The 21123-nt window shown below is 37.0% G+C and overlaps 2 protein-coding genes across 3 annotated transcripts; one reads left to right on the forward strand and one right to left on the reverse strand.

Moving 5' to 3' along the window:
* Nucleotides 1-4421: 4421 nt before the first annotated feature.
* LOC125238806 (androgen-dependent TFPI-regulating protein-like) lies at nt 4422-20472 on the forward strand. 2 transcript variants are annotated; one of them, XM_048146249.1, is made up of 5 exons: nt 4422-4541; nt 6500-6671; nt 7978-8124; nt 9077-9297; nt 20147-20472. In XM_048146249.1, exons 2-5 carry the CDS (start codon nt 6504-6506, stop codon nt 20343-20345), a joined length of 735 nt encoding a protein of 244 aa, XP_048002206.1. In that variant the 5' UTR covers nt 4422-4541; nt 6500-6503; the 3' UTR covers nt 20346-20472. The 2 variants fall into 2 exon arrangements, with proteins under 2 accessions (XP_048002206.1, XP_048002205.1); XM_048146248.1 differs by lacking the exon at nt 4422-4541 and adding an exon at nt 5329-5434.
* On the reverse strand, nt 11882-15451 carry LOC125238805. Its single transcript, XM_048146247.1, has 2 exons — nt 14492-15451; nt 11882-13251 (listed from the first exon to the last, which is right to left on the reverse strand). The coding sequence occupies exons 1-2, from the start codon at nt 15385-15387 to the stop codon at nt 13245-13247; spliced, it is 903 nt and encodes a 300-aa protein (XP_048002204.1). The 5' UTR covers nt 15388-15451; the 3' UTR covers nt 11882-13244.
* Nucleotides 20473-21123: the final 651 nt, after the last annotated feature.

Consider the following 21123-nt stretch of genomic DNA (forward strand, 5'->3'; position numbering starts at 1 on the left):
GTGTGTACACAAAATAGGAGGATTTGCGTAGGAACGGCGACCGATTATGGTTATATGGGTCACAGCAATTCATCTCTCCGTTTTGCCGTGAAAGACGGACAAACAAACAAACACACACACTTTCCCATTTGTAATATTAGTATAGATATAAGTTGACTGTATAGTCGCCTTGCTGCGCGCACACTTGAGCACTATAATATATCCTGCGCAATTGACTGGTACTGGTTAACGGACTCCGAGTTATAGTCGTCTTACAATTATGTATTTTTTTAAATATATTTTTCAATTATGAGTTTATTTTTCTTTCCAGATTATTCTACACATACACCGAGCAAGACTATTGGATATATCCTATATTCAAACATGCGTATGGCACAATTTATTTGCCTATACTTATATGCTATACTTTTCTACTTTTATTTATAAACTATAGATCGCAATGGATTATTATTGACTTTCTGTATCCGTCGAAAAAAGTTAATAAAAAGCTTAAATATTTGTTTTATTTGAATTGAGCAAATCTTGTCACTAAAATAAAAAAAGGGAAAATTTGGAAAATGTAGGGCTCTCCGCCTAATGAAAAGGCACACTGACATCTTATCCCGTCAGGCGGCGCCTGTGCAAGCGTCTAGGCATATCACTGTCATTGAGATGTGAGGGGGAGAAAAAAATATCATCTTCTCGCTCTCACGTATGAAATTCTTTATTTGTGGCGCGATCTGTCATAACCTTTGAGTGTGCCTCCTCATTGTCTTTATAAAGCGCGTGCATTCCTAAACCTTGACGTTGACGGAATCATTGACAACATCGATGGAACCACAGAATTAGATTTAGATAGAAGAAACGAGTTCATTTATTTGTATGGCGGCCGAGCGTGTCAGATTTTGTACTGAAGTTGTTACTTGACTGTGATTTTAAATATGTCTCAGGCCCTTGAGTGTTGATAAGTTTTATGTTGTTGCAATTAAATATCATGTAACGAGGCATTTTTAATGTTTTTGTTGACTTCAACTTACAAAAATTGACGCCCGAAAGCTGCAAGCTGCGATTAAAGACGGACATTAACTCAGTGGATTTCACTGAGTTCATTTGACACGCTAAGTAGATACGTTTGCTTGATCTAGATGGAACCATATCCATAACACTTTAAAGAATATTGAAATGTAGGGCAAAGGTTTATCGTCCCATACCATAGAAAAATTTATTTCGCGCCATTTTTATTGAAAAGATTTGCTTGATCGTCTATACTAGGTACCTATACCTGTTTAAGTTACAAGATCAAAAATACAATATATAATTTCTAGTCCCAAATCTGCTTCAACAATGCAAAGGTGCCCAGTGAGTGGGCTAACAGCCTTTTTCCGCTATATTATTATCAACATTTTACCGTTGTCATATTGTAAAAAATACAAAATTCCTTCGTTTGTAAAATTATTGGAATACACTAAAATACAATATTTAAATTAATTTCATTCTCATTATCATAAGATTTGATTATCATGAGTTTGAAATTGTTTAAGTGGTCTATTTATACAGCGCGTAAACGTAATAAGGGCGATTTTAAATGAAACCAGGCGTATAGTTAATATTGTTATCATTAATTTTTTTTGTTTTTTTTTTTTTTACTCTTAATTTTCACATAATATAATGAATTTTTTTGAAAAAAATCTCAGCAGCAATGTACTAAAAACGTGGTTGCGATGACAATCAATGACAACTGTCAACGAGCGTTTAACGGGAGTGTGTTTGCATTACGTTGCGGGCCGAATTAATTTGTATGGATAAAAAAAATATTTCAATTTTAAGTAAAAGTTATCTATAATTACATTTTATACGTCCTATACTCACCACCGTTAAGAGGTTCGCCCGTATTAGGTTTACACCCTGTATATCATATCTAATAATCTATAACATCAATACGTTATCATTTATCAGTACTTATTGTGTATCTCTTGATGCATTAGTTAGACTGGATTGTTTCTTATAACTCAACCCGTTTAGTTAATTCTGTAGAAAATTCATTTACATCAAACATTCGAAAATCTTAAGGCACTAACTAGCATTTTTCAAAACTAAGTTAAGTTAACCTAATTAATTACTTATTAGCGTAAAGTTTTAAATTTGTGTTAAATGGTTATTTCTATCGCTCGCTTGTATTTCTAAGATTTCGTTCACTCATTTATTACACAAAACACGAATTCGAAGTGATTGTTAGGTGTTTCGGGACACCCTGTATAATTTTGTTGTTAACATTAGTTGTTAGTAGTTAATAAGTCGAATACATTCCAACCCCCGACGCCACGACGGGGTGTTATAAGTTTGACGTGTCTGTCCATCTGTGTGTGTGTCTGTCTGTGGCATCGTAGCTCCCGAGTGGATGAACAGATTTAGATTTTTTTTTGTTTGAAAGCTGAATTAGTCGGGAGTGTTCTCAGCCATGTTTTATCGGTCCAGTATGTAGGGGTTTTTTTAATTTTCATTTTTGACGCTTATTAAATATAACCGACAAAACCTATAACAGTTTAAAACGGTACGAAAATTCTGGGTTCTGCTTATAAGAGTTATAAAAGTCAAGTCAATAAATTTAATAATAATGACAAAAAATCCAAAAGTTAAATCATTGTTAAGTTTACTGAAAATCGCATGAAAAGTGAAATAGAAAGTTTGTCGCGCACATGGGCCATTTTTTTTTTCAAAGTTGTCCGCCCCACGCCACATGTGGTTTCCACTCAGAATCGCGAGCTCTTTCAATCCTAATAGGAGGAAAAAAGTGTCCCAAGATTTTTTTCCCTTTTCGTTACCATTTTTTCATACATTTTGTATGGGGGTGTGGAAGGCTTGATAAATTTATGGAAATCTTGGGACATTTTTTTCGTTATACCACGTCGGTGGCAAACAGGTATACGGTCCGCCTGATGGAAAGCGGTCACCGTAACCTATGGACGCCTGCAAGTCCTATCAGGATCGAAAGACCTCGCGATTCTGTGTATGAATAGCGTAAAAAACAGCCATGTTACAAAAAAGTGGGGGAATAACTATGAAAAAAATGGCTCACATACAAAAAAAATTATGTGTCGTTAGTGATGTTAACTCTTTGGCGTTATAGAAGATGGTTATATCGATATAGAAGGTGGTTATGGCGTTATAGAAAACTGTTATGGCGGTACAGACGGTTATTGAACTTGGTGAGTTACGATACTGTGTTCACTGTTTTACTGTGGACATTTTGTCTGGTAAGTTGTTTTTTATTGTTAAATTAAAAAAAATACACAAATAGGTAGGTAACTTATTTACATGCTTATACACGGACTACACGGTGCTCGAGAGATTTTAGCCACGCATTTCTGAGGCCAAAAGACAAAAGAGTTTTTTTATACAGATGAGGAAAACAAAAAAAAAATGTTTTTTTTACATGTATTTTTGAATGTGACATTGCAGTGACAGGTTGCCAGCCTCCGCCTACGCCACAATTTAACCCATATCCCACAGTCGACTTCTACGACACCCACAGGAAGAAAGGGGGTGGTGAAATTCTTAACCCGTCACCACACGGGCAATGTCACAATTTTCGTTTCCTTTCAACCCTTTAATTGCCAAGAGTGGCACTGAGACTTTTAGTAGTTTCATGTGCTCTACCGGTAGGCAACTTTATAAAGATTTTCTAGGAAAATTGTTTTGAACTTGATAGGTTCAGTAGTTTTTGAGAAAAATACGGAAAACTACGGAACCCTAAACTGAGCGTGGCCCGACAAGCTCTTGGCCGGTTTTTTGACATCCTATCAATGAGGATAGTGAGACGATTCTCCATAATAGCATCAACGTCGGTAAAAAACCCTCGGGTACTGAGCAACAGTAAGAAAATATATTTTTTTTTCAATTGGTCAGCAATTCCCGTCAACTTTGTACAATGCCACGTCAGCAAATTTTAATTGATCCTATTTTGTTACCAACATTTAGTGATATAATTCGACTTTCGTAAGATATATACAGGATAATTGTTATAATTAAGAAAATATAGATACTAGAGAACCTTAATGACGAAATAAAACTTAATAAAATCTCAATTCATCAACAAAATCTTGGTAACAAAATAGGAATTAATAAAAACAAATTTAACTTTTCCCTTAATTTTTGTACAAAGTTGACGGGAATTGCTGTGGTAATACTTAACTCTGAGTCTGGGCAAGAGTATGTATGACATTTTAGTTGCATTTTAGTCTTAAAATGGGATCAGGAATATGCTGTTAAAATCTCTCGCAATGTTCACGAGCACCCTGTATAGTGTGAATACTTCAAATGAACACAAACAAGAATAAACTGCATAGTAATTATCATTTCTTTATCAATTTAATGTTCCTTTGTCTCCTGAATCTTTGAATATTTGTGCTATTTATTTTAATTTTATTTCAGCTATTTATTACAGTATTTTGGTTTTTATTTTTATACAACATATATAAGCGTTATATTTGTCAGCTGTATGTACAGTACAATTTCAATTTATTTGAAGAACTTATCGTATTTGGCCATCGAAATTTTTTATGGTAAGTAATTATTGTCAATCTATTGACAATAGTTAATTAAGAACCTATAAAACGTTTAGTGATTCGCTACTTGCAATCTTACACATATCTGGTGGGCACGCAGCCTTAACTCACTGTAACTGAATGTTTATGTTTCTGACGTGTAATGTATAAATATGCAATATCAATAAATATGAATATGAATATGAATATGAATATAACACATTCATTATCATACGCAACGGGTTTTAAAAATCTAAAACTACACCCATTCAAATATAAACTCTACCGTTTTGTAATATAACCGAATATTGACAGCGCATACTCAGTTTATTTTCAAAATGCCTTAAAAACTACAACTTTTTTTAAAAAGATACGTCTTTTTGAATTTGGAACGACATACAGTTATCATACGTGAACCCTTCACGATAATGTGACACATTCAAAAATACACCTAGTCTTTCAGTATATTAAGTTCATAATCATAATAAAATAAGCGTTTGACTTATGCTCTTATGGTGCCTGAGAATACTGAGAATCAACCAGCATAAATTGAGCTACTCGATTCGAAAATCGAACACGAATCAAACTGACAAGTTAAAGTCTTATTACTATCTCTATCGCTCTTGCTATACCTACGTATGTGTGAATAAGAAGGCTGACGCTCAGTCAAAGGCCTACCACGAACGATGTTCTAAGTACGTCATACTTGTACATTCGTATGTAAGTGTGAAAGGGGCCAAGATTTTGAACGTGTGTCGCGGTAGGCCCACTAGTGTTCGAAATTTGAACGAAGCGTTAGTTCGTTCTAAAGTGGTCGGCAGTTCCGTTATGTTGGCCAGTATCATGTTTTACTTGACGTAGTGTAGACATGTTTTAGTTTTTATTTTAGTGTGTAGAGGATTTTTAAAAAGGTAACAAACTTTGAATTGTCTATGGCTTTTAGTGAAGTGAAATACTGTGATATGGTAAAACTCTTTTTGTAATGTTATTAATGAGTATTTGGGTCATAATAGATAAAGACCGTGTAATTTATATCGATTTTGATAGGCTTGGATAGGCGTAGATAAATGAATGTAATTCATAGATAATTAAATAATAACTAGATTTCACCTAATTGTAGATTATTTATCAACTTTTGTTAATAACCATGAGATTTTTGAAAAATATTATTAAATTTTCAATGTTAATACCTTTGTGGATTTCCATTTCCGAAAGTTTCTTGCCTGGCTTGCCTCGTTTGCATTAAAACACACAAAAATTCTGATAAAAAAGTCCTTATTACATTATGAGGAGAGATAGAAATCCACATTATAAATCGATTTAAAACGTTTAAAACTACAATGAACTGTCAAAATATTAAAAATTAACTGGAATTAGACTTAAACTTGTCTATGACCAAGCAAGCAACTTGTAAAACCGGTTTAACCCTTTGACCGCCGTGTCTTAACAAAATTGACGTGACTGTTGTCTGAGTGTCATGAATTGGTCATGAATAAATTAATAAATATTATTGGAAATTCTTAGATTATTACACAAATTGACTAGGTACATAGTTAATATAGATTGTGTTGTGGGTACCATGTTTCCTGTACTTAAAATTATACACATAATTACTTGTTTTCTATTATTTCTATTTAGCAAATCGTTTTGACAGCTCTATTAAAAAAAAGTGATTTGACTAGTAGGAAAGTAGCCCATACTCAAATAAATAAATATATATTTACCTTCCTAACTTTAGAAACCTACCTAAGACAGCCTTCTTGCAAACGGAGGCCACATTTTCCATCCTAGACTTTGAAATTTTTCGATACAAGTGCGGAAAAGGGCATATTGGTAACGAGTGATATCTCGACTAGCATAGTCACTAGTGAATTACTATTCGCACGTGCATTGTATTACGTTTAACATAAATTAGGTAACCTAATATCTCTTTCATATTAATACTTACCTACTTATTTTTTTTTTTTATATTTTAGCATAATGTCGAAACTAGGCTACCTCCGGATCCTCGGTTACGTGACCACACTAACTATGCACATCGGCAATTTAGTGTACGTGGGAATGCATTTAACGGAGGACGTTCTAGAAGATAAAAGAGTGAGGCTATTTGGGGAGACGAGAAGAAGATATTTTACTTGTTGGACTTTCGTGAGCATTACTTTATTTTTTAGATTTTATATTACTACAAATGACGGTCAACCAAATCTTGGCACTTTAATTTTTTACCTTTATCGCACAAAATAATGCCGTAAAGTACAAAAGGCGGATTTAATGCCATAAGGTCGCGGGTTCGAACCCCGGCTTGCACCAATGAGTTTTTCGGAACGTATGTGCGAATTGTCATTTGATATTTGCCAGTCGCTTTTCGGTGAAGGAAAAGATCTTGAGGAAACCGGACTAATTCCAATAATGCCTTCGGGTTGGAAGGTCAGATGGCAGTCGCTTTCGTAAAACTAGTGTCTACGCCAAATCTTGGGATTAGTTGTCAAAGTGGACCCCAGGCTCCCATGAGCCATGCCAAATGCCGGGATGATGAAACAAACAGCGTAAGTTTTCCAGCAATTTCGGTGCATGATAGAAATAAAGGAATCCGTACATGTGTTTTCTCGGTAAATGATCAATCGATTTGTTGCGTGTTCCATTTTCGAAAACTTGACGCTGTGGCGGCTGGTATGACACGCCCGGCGTGTCATACGCATCACGTAAAAAACCTCTATGACACGGCAGGCGTGTCATCCGCACAGAAACGGTTAAGGCTCATTTTGTTATTAATCCTAATTAATTATTCCAGTTGGCTTAGGAGTACTTCGGTCATATAAATTCCTTTACCGCGACAATGCACACCTCAATGTACAAACAGGCAATAAAGTTTTGTCATCATCAACATCCTCTTTGCGTTATCCCGGCATTCACCGCGGCTCATGAGAGCCTGGGGTTCGCTTTGACAACTAATCCCAAGATTTTGCGTAGGTTCTAGTTTTACGAAAGCGACTGACAAGTTCTCTATAGATATTTATGGCACTCTGTCTGTATTCGCAGGTGTGTCTACCAAAATTGCGATATCTGCTAATGGAATACATGTTTTTTTTTTTAAATATATATATTATAAACTGAAATAGATACCATACAATAAAGAAAAAGCGATCAAGCCCACTGGTGGCGAAGCCGGAAATCGAACCCGGGTCTCCAGCTATCGCGGCTACCACCACCCCGACCGCCGTGGTACCCGTCGAAATTTCTCTAGTGTATGTTATCTCTGAAGGCTAGGCGCCTTTGACCAACTCTAAGGCCGAGCAATCTGTGCTTGCACCTGCTATATGAATCCTAATATATGAATGAGAGATGAAAAAATCAAAAAAATATTTAATAAAATAATTTGATTTGTTCCCTACGTCAATATATACTATATTAATATTTTGCTAAATTATTTCTAATTTACCTCGTTATTTTTCAGTTCCTCCACATGATTTACGCCATAATCGGCCTGAGCTGTGAAATCCTCATAATAAAAAATAGCAATGTAAAGAACTATAGTCTCCCCAAACATTTGAAGGGATGTAGAGATACCATATTTGCCGCTCTACTATGGCCAGCTACACTGGTAAGTTGTGATTAGTAGCTCTACCACGAGACACTGTCATATAGACTCCTCAAACATTTGAAGATATGTAGAGTTACCATGTTTGCTGCTCTACTATAGCCCGCTACTCTGGTAGATTAATGTGACTAGTAGCTCTACCACGACACACTGTCATATAGACTCTTCAAACATTTGAAGGGATGTAGAGATACCATGTTTGCCGCTCTACTATGGCCGGTTGCATTGGTAAGTTGTGATTAGTAGATCTACCACAAGACACTGTCATTTTTAGGGTTCTGTATCAAAAAGGTACAAAAGGAACCCTTATGTCGTTGCTCTTTCGGTCTGTTTGTCTGTCTGTCACATTTCTAAATATCTCGAGAACTACTATATGCTATCGACTTATTAAAAGGATAAAGAAGGGATGTAGAAATACCATATTGGCCGCTCTACTATGGCCGGCTGCTCTGTTAAGTATCAATTACTAGAAGCTCTACCACACTGGCAGACCAGACACTGTCATTTAGACTCCCCAAACATTTGAAGGGATGTAGAGATACCATACCAAACACGACAACAAAGAGAGTGATTTTAATCGACACGAGTTACAAATTTCTTTATCGCACGTGTATCGTACGACGTTTTTCAGTACAGATGGCCCTCCGAAGAGTCCGAAGTTTCGACCTGACAGGAAATTAACCACTTCTCGCACTAGGGCGTAAAAAAGCACCATAATTATGTACTAAAAAAATATATATGTATAGGAAAAAAGTTTTTAAACACATGTTAGCACATATGTCGCTACTGGGTAAAGATTCTCGAAATAAGGATGAGATCTTGGTGGCTCCATTGGCAGAGCGCTGGAGTATCAATCCAGAGGCGATGAGATGAGTTCAAGTTTCGCTCAAAACACAACTTTTTCCACTTTCAAATTTCAAATAAATTATGAAAAACGTTATTTCTTTCTCCACAGCTCGTGTTCACAGTTTTCTGGACCCTTTTCCTCTACGACAGGAGCCTCATTTTCCCCGCCTTCATAGACAAAGTCCTCACCCCCACATCTAACCACATCATGCACACAGCTATAGTACCCACAGCGCTGTGGGAGGTATTGCTACAGCCGAGATTCGAACCCCGGTCCCACGTGAAGAATGTCGCGCATCTGGTGGTTTATATGTTGGTGTATTTGGGAGTGTGAGTATTTATTTTTATTTATTTATTTTATTTATTTGGAAAGCAAATAAAACATTCGATTATTTCCTATTAAACAACTCTCACTAAAAACATTTATTTAAACTTTATTGCACAACAAAAAATATACAGCTACAAAAGACGGACTTAAATATGGCATTCTCTGCTAGTGAACCAGTAGGCCAAACAAAAAAACAAAAATTGTTGATTGCTAAGTGCAGTTTCGTGTGCTTTGTCTACCCGTTTTGGAATTCAGGTGTGAGTTTGTTATGTATGAGTATTGAACAGGGTTTAAGAGTCCGTCAATGTCAAAAAGTAGAAAATCGCAAAATTGGTAGTTTTCTACGTCTGGTTTTAGTCTCAGTATATACTTATTGATAAGAACAGTACTTGTTTTAAATAGCGCGTCTTCTTATCTACAAAATCAGTAGTTGACATCAAGGAAAAGTTACTCCCTGAATTAATTATGAGTGTTTTCCTGACGCTCGTTTAAGAAAACCCGCAAATAGTGGTCACGTCTGAGTGAGCTCAGCTCAATTCTGTATGCTTTAGACTGCTAGAATTGATGTCGTCGCATTATTTATATCCTAAACTAAAAATTCAGTAGTTTACATGTGTATTATTATGCTACTAAAATACAGTAAATGGAAGTTAAACGAAATCAATTTCTGTCTGAAAATACTTCGAATCAAATGGCAATTACTTCGAAAACTTTTTAGGCAAACAAAAGGCTTTCTTGATAATTATAAACTTTAAGTATGTGTATGCAAAATAGTGTGTAATATAAATCAGGAAACACTTCCAATTTTAGATATATACTTACTTAAAATTGTAACTAAAATGCGGTTGGCTGCTGTCGGCATCTTGATAAATTTGAATATGTACGACCGTCTTTTAGTTTTAAAATAATGTTATTCTATAAGCTACATAACTGGACTACAGAATTATTACCTTTTCATATTTTTCCTCACAAAGAGAACGAATAAAATCAATGTTGAATATAAACTTTCGTAAATTTTCCATACAAACGTCAAAACTGCGAACAGATTCTATGGACTCAGACGCTCGATCGAGCTCGTTCAGAGCAGACGTGTCGCCAAATTTGCTCCAATGACATTTGTTTTTGACACTAGAAGTCATATAAGGATACAAAAAGATTGCCAGTGCTATGAATGTGTTCAAAAGTAATAAGGTAAATAAATATTGTGACGTGTGAAAGAGTCTCGATTTAAAATTGTCTTTTTTTGTTGTTTACGACTTATTATTGTTGAGAAATTAAAAAATATATGTTACTTTGATAGAATTATAAGCAATTTAGGTATTTTTTTGTCTTCTAAACTTTATTAAAATGAAAAAGTTTTAAAATTAATTTTAACTCGTTGGACTTTATTTTCATTATACTGGTCACACTATTTAGTGTGTCAGTGTATGCGTGACACATTTTCTTCCGCGAAGAGACATTCAGTGTGGCGTATGAAAAAACTAACAGAATTAATCATTATAATTATATTCTATAAACGATTATTTACGTAAATGGCGATTTTATTAATTGTTCTGCCATTCTCTTATCACAAAATTGTTCTGTCAAGTAGTAATAAATGCTTTCGTTTGATTTTTTTTTTTAATTGATGTTTAATTGTTTAGATTTTCTGTTCGAGTAATTATTTTATATCATATATCTCTGCTTTGACAGACATGCATTAAAAAAGTAATGCATTAAATAAGTGTATTTGAGGTGTTTTAAGTGAAACAACCGTCTAATTCGCAAGCTAGTTTAATACTCGTTCTTGAACGGCACAAGCGCCCTATAACTACGTATAGATACGTACACATATGCATCACTCCTCCACTACTATTTTAAAACGATAGTTATGAATAATAACAAAACTTAAGACTAAATCTTATAATCTACTTTTTTCCTGGGCCGTAAGTTATGTCGCACCTGGCTCTCGCTCTCGCCTACAGACGTACCAGGTTCACTTGGTGCGGCTGCGCGCGGGGGCGACGCCGGGGACGCGGCGGCGGCGGGGGGCTCGTGCGCAGACGGCCCGCTCTCGCCCTCGCACTCGGCTCTTATCTCCTTACTAACCTCATCACTCTTTTCCTCCACAATTGTACCAGCGGAGGGGAGAGGTGCACCGTCCCCTGCGGAACTGGTAGGTAAATTTGGCAGACTGCTCGAAATAGAGGGGTAAGGAAATGAAGGCAATGGCACAGGGTCGCGAATAACATTATTCTCCCCTTGAATCAAATTATCAAGGTGTTTACCTTTATATTTCAGAAGTTGATCTACATGCCTTATACATAACGAATCGTATTTGCTTACATATACTTGAAACATTTTATTTCCTATTTTTTGTTTAATTATACCTAACTCCCAAGTTTCCTTCCTTGCACTGTACCAACGGGCCCAAACTTTTTCATTTACTTGAAATATTCGCCTATGCGTGCAAACAGCTGTTGCTATACTGTTATCTTCCGCGTCGGCAGTATTACTACTGTCTGTAGGTATTATTAAATCGAGGCGAGTTCTTAGCTCCCGGCCGAACATAAGTTTAGCCGGCGTTTCACCGGTAGTATAGTGCACAGTATTCCTATATACAAACAAGTAATTTAACAATTTCTCATGTATGTCGTACATTGATGATATATTTTCCCTTAATATGTATTTTAGCATTCTTTTACACGTGCGCACCGAGTTTTCAGCCTGGCCGTTGCTATTTGCGTGATATACTGGCGAATTCATATATTTTATACCATTGTTAGAACAAAATGACTTAAATTCGGCGCAATGAATTTTCACATCATTATCGGATACTAAAACTTTAGGTAAACCGAATAAAGAGAAAATGTACTTTAATTTTGCTATTAACGATTGTGTGCTAGTACCATTTTGCATAAATATACAATCCACCCATTTACTATACGAATCGACTACAATTAAGTATACCTTTTGCCCTATCGTCATATAGTCGATGTGTACCCGGTGCCAGGGGTGGGGCGCGCGCGGCCACGGCGCCGGCGGCTCCCGCGGGGGCGCCGGCCGCAGCGCCACGCAGGCCATGCAGGCGCCCGCGCAGCGCTCGATATCCTGGTCGATACCCGGCCACCACATCCTACTGCGCGCGTTGCATTTCATTTTAACTATACCTAAGTGCGTGTTATGCAATTCATTTAACATGCGATCTCTAAGTGATAATGGAATTACGACCTTATGCCCTCGTAATAAAGATCCATTTTCGAATTGTAAATCACTTCTGCAATTATAATAAGGTTGGACCGATTTACATTTAATTTTACGCGGCCAACCCTTGTTCATATATTTAATTACCGTTTTAAGAATTGAATCGGCTTCGGTAGCTTTTTTAATTTCTTGCGCAGTTACCGCCGAAGATACCGAATCTAAAAAATTTAGTGCACATAATGAATCGAATTCCTTATCGCTATCACTGCACATGTCCGCTACGGGCGCGCGGGAGAAATAATCTGCTACTAAATTGTTACTACTAGAAATATATTGCACAGTATAGTTATATGCAGATAGTATAATAGCGTACCTCTGAAGACGTAGCGCTGTCGTTGCTGATATTCCGTTTTTAGGATTGAAAATCGAAACTAATGGTCTATGGTCAGTTTTTAGAATAAATGGCTCACTCCGGCCGTATAGGTATTGATGAAAACGCTTTACAGCGAATATCAACGCTGCTGCCTCTTTCTGAATTTGACTATAGTTACGTTCGCTGGAGGTGAGGGAGCGGGATGCGAACGCCAGCGGTCTCTCCTGGCCGTCGGCGGTCCTCTGCGCCAGCAGAGCGCCGAGGCCGCCCGGGCCGGCGTCGGCGCTGAGCACCAGCTGCGCGCTGGGCTCGAAGTGCGCCAGCACGCGCTCGGACGCCAGCTCCCTGCGCACCGCGCGTATGGCGGCTCGCTGCCGCTCTCCCCACTCCCACTCAGTTCCTGCACGTAAAAGTTCGTGTAAGGGACTCATTAAGGCCGAGGCATTAGGAATAAAGTTTCTATAGTAATTAACTAAGCCTATAAACGACTGCACTTCTGTTACGTTTGTTGGTTCTCGTGCCTTTAATATGGCCTCAACCTTAGTAGGACATGTTTGCAGACCTTCTTTGCTAATAACGTAACCTAAGTAGGTAACACTAGTCTTGAAAAATTCGCATTTTTCCTTTTGTAAACGTAGCCCCGCATCGTTTAATCTTTTTAGAACTAAATTTAACCTTTCCAAATGTACTTTTTTATTGGGCCCTGTTACACAAATGTCATCAAGCCAGCAACTTACGCCTTCAACACCTGAGAGAAGGGTTTCCATACATCTTTGGAAAATTGCTGGCGCATTAGCCAGGCCATACACTAATCGTGTATATTTAAATAACCCTTTCGAGGTGTTTATAGTCGTAAGTTCCTGCGATGAGTCATCCAATATAAATTGGTTATATGCATTTTTAAGGTCTATTTTGCTATAATGTTCGCCTCCGCCTAACTTGGCGAAAACCTCCTCTATTCGCGGCAGCGGGTACTTGTCAATTATCAGATCCTTATTCAACGTCACGGAAAAATCACCAGCTATCCGAACTTTACCATTTTCTTTAAGCACAGGTACTATAGGCGTAGCGTAATTTGAGTGGTTCACGGGAACTAATATACCTAAAGTTACTAACCTATCCAATTCTTCCTCGACCTTAGCTTTCAAGGCAAACGGTACAGACCGCGGTTTAAAAAACTTAGGATGCGAATTTTCCTTGAGCCGCAAGGTGACCTTGAACTCCTTAAACGAACCGAGCTCATCGCGCCAAATTTCAGGATATTGTTCTAACAATTTGTAAACATCATTATCACTGCTAATACTATTTATGTTTGTTTTTGTTGTAATCACCAAATCAAATGCGGCCATAAAATCTCGACCGAGCAATGGCGGGCCCCGTTAGTTATAACAAATACATTAATTTTCTCGTTTCTATTGTTATAAGTAGCCCCTATTTGGAAACAGCCAAGTGGCGAGATTTGATGGCCGGTGTAAAAACACATTTTTAGGTCACATTTTTGTAATTCATACTCCGAAAACATTGCGTAATACAAACTGTCTGAAATGACGCTTACACCTGAACCGGAATCAAGTTCCATAGATAAATTTTTCCCGTCTAAAATTACATCTAAAATAATTGGTTTAATGTTGGTCACATACCTCAAATTAAAAATTTGGCACTCCCTACAACACTGCTCAGGTCCTTCACTCTCAGTTCCATGTTCCTCACGTTCGGTCACGATGCAGTTTACGCGAGACATCTTGCCCTTACAAACTTTTTTCAAATGTCCTATATCTCCACATTTCTGGCAACGATATCGTTTGTAACGACAACTATCTTCACCATGGTTCCTCATTCCACACACGGCACATCGGGAATCATCTTGCGGTCGCTGGTCGCCTGCGGCCGGCCGGCTGCCAGCGCCGCCACCGCTACCGTCGCGACGCCCTTTCCTGCTCCAACCGCCCCGACCGTGCCCTGCGTGCCCCCCGCTAGCCCCATAAAATACGGGCTCTTCTTTGATGGTTGCCGCCATCTCCGTCTTGGCTTCCCTAGCAACCGCCGCTTTCTCTGCGATCTCCAGGGCCTCAGCCATTGAAAGAGTAGCTGTTTTTTCAAATAACTTATCTCGCTCGGGCCCCGAGCCCAAGCCTAGGATGAAACGATCAGCTAAATTCGCCTCCAAGGCCGCGCCAAAATTGCAATAAGTTGCCAATCCTCTTAATCGCGCTGCCCAGTCTCCTAAACTCTCGCTTGGTGCTCTCGTCGCAGCATAAAACTTGGCCTTGTCCGCATACGTACACTGCTTTTTCTTGAAGTGGCCATCGAGTATTGTCACTAGCTCTTTGAATTCTAGAACCTCCAATTCTTTTGGGTGAGCCAAGTTACGTAACAAACGGTAGGTTTCGTCCGTTAAGTGAGTGAATAAAAGGGCACGCTTATCCTCTTCATCCACAACTTTATTCACCACAAAGAATTGCTTTAATTTGCTATGAAAAATCTGCCATTCGCCAGATTTGTGGTCGAAATTAGTTAAATTTCCAAAAAACGCCATTTCATTTTTCACTTTTGCGCGGGTACTTAGAATCGTCGTTCGCCACTGAGGTGTTTTAAGTGAAACAACCGTCTAATTCGCAAGCTAGTTTAATACTCGTTCTTGAACGGCACAAGCGCCCTATAACTACGTATAGATACGTACACATATGCATCAGTATTACATTTTTCTTATGTTCAATATATTTTTTAAATGGTGTTTGCACACGATGCACGTAGATTCAGACAACTTTAACTAAATTTCGAAAATTATTATTTTAATTCATGCGGAATAGGCTTTATAATTAGAATAAACGAAGCACTTTTTTTAGACCAGAGTTATACTCTGTCAAACAAGTCTGTCAAAATGTATTCTGGCCAACAAGTCTGTCAGTAAATAAGAACAAAGAAAACTATAGGTATCCTTTTCTCTAGCACCCTAAAGAAAAGGACGCATATAGTTTTCTTTGTTCTTATTTACTGACAGACTTGTTGGACAGAATACATTTTGATTTTATATGGTGTTTGCACAAATAAATTTTGAAAAATAATCGGAGTGAATTCGTGTGATATGGTAACACTAGATTGACACTGTTCGCAGTCTAAACACGCGGCAGCGTGTCAAGCCAAGTTCAAGTAACCGAACTGGCAGACAGCATCGTGTGATTCGTGTGTAATATTACACGAACCATTTGGAGCCTCTTTGGGCGCCCTCACAACTCAAAAACTATTTCACATAAACATCTTAAATTTGGCTCTTATATTGATACTTGCGACATACATAATTATTATGTGCATATATAACATTAGGTGAATATAAAGGAAACAATCTGATATTTTTTTATAACTTTAGTTCTACTAAAAAAACTTTTTCACTTAACTGGTTCTATTAGCACATTTTACTTATACTTTGTGCCTGTAACGGGTCCATATCGGGTCGCATACCTATGTTTTAGTTATATCTTCCAATCGCATACCAACTTGCGGCATAGTCATCAGTGCGCACTGCGAATACATATGGAAAATCATATTTTTTTAGCCCTAGTAATTGGTTTCATACTCAATAGATGTCATTTGGAAAATGCATGTGCGCGCTACTGTTTCAATATTCCATCGAGAGCCCACGTGACTCCCTTCCTTAATCAGCATAATTTACTCAAAATGCTGCATCGTCGTAAGCTTCATTTGGCTTGTCTACTCTTCGGAGTCTTGAAGTATAAATCGCCTGCATATCTTTTTAATAAGTTATCTTGTATTAAGCTTCGCGACCGCCGTCAATGTTGAATCCATTTGCTGACGCCACGCCACGCTTCGGCAGCTTTCTGAGGAAGTTATAAATACCAAAGTTCGAAGTGTTGGAATAACATTCCGCCGCCCTTGAGGAATCTGCAAAGTATTCACACTTTCAAAACAAAGCTTATAGAATACTTGCACAGCCACCAACTTAACCAGGAAACCTGTATACATGACACAAGTTGCCTGTAGATTACCTATATAATATATAAATACTTATATACATAGAAAACATCCATGACTCAGGAACAAATATCTGTGTTCATCACACAAATAAATGCCCTTACCGGGATTCGAAACCGGGACCGCGGCGCAGCAGGCAGGGTCACTACCAACTGCCCTATGTAGCTATGCTGCTCCTATGTAGTTAAATGTATAATTTTGTGTGTAATTTGATAAAAATCCATTTTAGTTTTGCAAGAATTTCACCACCTCCTTTCTTCCCGTGTGTGTTGTAGAAGTCGACTGTGGGATACGGGTTAAATTGTGGCGTAGGCGAGAGGCTGGCAACCTGTCACTGAAATGTCACAATTTTCGTTGTCTTTCAACCCCTTTTTGCCTTGGCACTGAAATTTGAGTAGCACTGAAATTTGAGCAGAGTGGCACTGAAATTTGAGTAGTTCATGTGCTCTGCCTACCCCTTTATGGGATACAGGCGTGATTTACAGTTCTTTCGACTTGTTTTGTTTGTCACGTTAATGCACGTAGCGTAGCATTACACTGTGGCGCAGCACGGGAAGCATGGTCGCGCGATAAATGATAAAACATCTGGCCGTCCCTATCGCACTTACTAATAGTGCGATAGGGACGGCCTGATATTTTATCGTCTATCGCGCGACCATGCTTCCCGTGCTGGTTGCAATAGCTGGTTTAATGTTCAGCCAAGCGGTGTCTGACCCGATATGATGGTACGATACAAGTGGTAATATTTTTAATACCAGTTTTAGGTTAAAAATCCTGTAGTACTAGTATAATTTGTGTTTTTTTTTTATATAATGTAACTTGCTTCTATAATCTATATGCTTCTGTAATTTTCTATAATGTATGTTTTCTATAATTTTTGTGACCTATCGTGATTGTTTCACCGGATGGTCTGATCGGAAGATTAGACCATTTCGTAGCATCGTCTTCTTGTTTACGTCTTCTTATTTGTAACGTTTATTTTGTGTGTGTGTGTTAACGAATGAATGCATAAGAAATGATATTTTATGTTATCAATTGTTATAAAAAAAATTGAGGACTGGCCATTGAACTTGGCACCCTTTAGATCTCAATGATTTTGTCGTTTACGTCAACATTGTCAACAACCAAGGCATACTTATATAATATTGAACTTGGCTCACATTTCACATTAATGTTTTTGATGGGATTGTAACGTTACAACTGATCTTCAGTAAAACTATAGACCTGTCTTAAGTTCCTCTATGAGGGTCACTGACCTCTTCCAATAAATTGCGGTAGTGTGCGAAAAGTATGTTGGTCAGTGTGACGTGCGTTAGTGTGTGTAAATGGGGTAATTTGACAGATACTGAATTTTTACCCATCGAACCGGCCTCTTAAGCTATCTGTTGCTTTTTAAATTTCTTCGATCGGATAATAAATAAGCAAACTACAACCACATACCTGTAGGCGGGGAGTACCGCTTGACACGCGTTCCCATACATTCGGCGTCTATCAAGTTACACCTCGCGCAAAATTCGTTTCAAGCAGATATACCTCTAATCTTATTCATCGTAACCTATCAATATTAGTATCATTTGAAAGTACAATTAAAGTACTTTAAGAAACAATGTCAATCATTTTCTTAAAATCAATAATCGCCAGTCTGCGGTGGTTACAAAGGAAAAAAGTGGGTATGCAATTTGACTGGTTTCCTAGGTTTGATACCCTAGACGAGTTTAAAAGGGGAGGTAAAGGTGACATATGGGTTGTTCTCTGGCCTAAAAGCTATACAGAGGGTCAGGGGAGAAAAAACTAGGGTTTAAGTTTAGTTTTAAGTTAATTTTTCTTTTATTTGTTGATTTTATTGTGTTTAATTTTTTTGTAATTTTATCAAGGATACACGTTGGTTTCTTTTGCTGAAAATTCCCTTTTTTATGAGAAATGTTATAAATTTCATGGCATTTTCCGATAGAGACTAAAATTAACTTTCAAATAAGGCCACATAGTCATACTGATACATAGTCATACCCTTAATATTATATAAGTAAAAGTATGACTATGTGGCCTACTGATACATAGCCATACCCTTAATATTATATAAGTAAAAGTATGACTATTTGGCTTTATTTGAAAGTTAATTTTAGTCTCTATCGGAAAATGCCATAAAATTCATAACATTTCTCATAAAAAAGTGAACTTTTAGCAAAAGAAACCAACGTGTATCCTTGATAAAATTACAAAAAAATTAAACACAATAAAATCAACAAATAAAGGAAAAAATAACTTAAAACTAAACTTAAACCCTAGTTTTTTTCTCCCCTGACCCTCTGTGTAGCTTTTAGGCCAGAGAAAAACCCATATGTCACCTTTACCTCCCCTTTTAAACTCGTCTAGGGTATCAAACCTAGGAAACCAGTCAAATTGCATACCCACTTTTTTCCTTTGTAACCACCGCAGACTGGCGATTATTGATTTTAAGAAAATGATTGACATTGTTTCTTAAAGTACTTTAATTATCCTTTCAAATGATACCAATATTGGTAGGTTACGATGAATAAGATTAGAGGTATATCTGCTTGAAACGAATTTTGCGCGAGGTGTAATTTGATAGACGCCGAATGTATGGGAACGCGTGTCAAGCGGTACTCCCCGCCTACAGGTATGTGGTTGTAGTTTGCTTATTTATTATCCGATCGTAGAAATTTAAAAAGCAACAGATAGCTTAATAATGTAGTTAAATGATTTATACAACATATTTTTTAGCTAAGTGGCCGTTTTCATTGCCTTTTTGAGTCACAAAAATCAAAAAAAGAGAAAAAAAAAGTATTTTTTGCATTATTGTTAATTAAAAAATAACTAACAAAACTATACTTTTCACATATAAGAAATCTTAATCAGCATGTTATACGCTTTCAATTGACACCTCATTTTTCAAAATTGGATAAGGGGTTCTAGACAAATTGGCAAAAAAATGAAACCCGGGACCGCGATCTTTGTGACGTCATAGTTAACCCCCCCACAGTCTGAGAATGCGACAAGTCATTATTTCGTACTCAGTAAAATCTACCGATCAGAACGATACCACTTGTCAGCAGTATACTCTCCAGTCACATCAACTTTTTCCGAGACCCTCTCGCCGCTCTACTAATAGCACTTGTATGATCGTAACTCAGAGGAAAGTAATAAATGTATTAAAATTTTAGGACATTTTTTGTCTCCTACCAGGATCGAAAAGGCTCATGATTCTGAGTAAAAAAGTACGAAAATTCCCGAAACAAAATTGTGAAATTTACAACAGAGTAAAAATTGGCCCAACGTTGTTTCAGATTTGTCTACACCTATATCGAGCGAGGAATATGGTTATACCCTATATTCAAGAAGTTATATGGAACGGTATATTTCCCTCTGACAATGTTAATAATTTTCCTTCTTTTATTAATATTCTATCGCATTCAGTGGACGATTTCCTATTTGATTTATGGTAAGGAAAAAACGAAGAAAGAGAAGGCGAAAAAAATACGTTAGTAAAAATAAGGCTAATTTAATAGTTTTTATTATATTGATCTTTGTAAGCTTATTTAATTTTAAGCTTTGATAAAAATGGTAAACATGGGATGATGAAAGCATTTTTCAGTAAATATGTTTTAATACATACCTTGTTTTATTTTAATTTAACATTTAAAATTGTAAAATATACCTGTACTTACCTAATTTCCCTGTGTCCTGTGTATATTTGCTTTGTTACGTATTTACTTAAAATCTTCATGAAAAGAGCGCACCCATCAGGGGCCCGTTTCTCGAAAGGTACAAGCCTTGTATTACAAGTGCGCGAACTGTCAAATCGTATGGGTTGTCATGGCAACACACTTGTAATACTTACAAGGCTTGTACCTACCTTTAGTACATACCTTTCGAGAAACGGGCCACAGGTCGTGCATCGAAACGCAAAAAAATATAATAATATATATCGGCCATTCATCATCTATGTCAATATTTTAGGTAATAGATACCTACCACGTCTCATAATTAAAATTATTTTTTTTTTTTAGTAATTGAAACTCTAGAATAATAAAATTTAGAGCCTTAGACAAAATAATATAAGATTTCGAGATATATTGGATATAGGGAAGTAAATAGTGGGACTTATAAATAAAACGCTCGTCTTGCAAGTGATTCGAGAATAATAAAAACAATTTAACATTTATTTACTATTGGTTCTCAAACTCCATTTTTCTACTTTTTAGGTACAATTGTTTGTATTGAGTTATAAATCAACAAAGCTTTCGTTCAAATTGACAGAAAA

This window comes from Leguminivora glycinivorella, chromosome 24, assembly GCF_023078275.1.
Source record: "Leguminivora glycinivorella isolate SPB_JAAS2020 chromosome 24, LegGlyc_1.1, whole genome shotgun sequence".
NCBI lineage: Eukaryota > Metazoa > Arthropoda > Insecta > Lepidoptera > Tortricidae > Leguminivora > Leguminivora glycinivorella.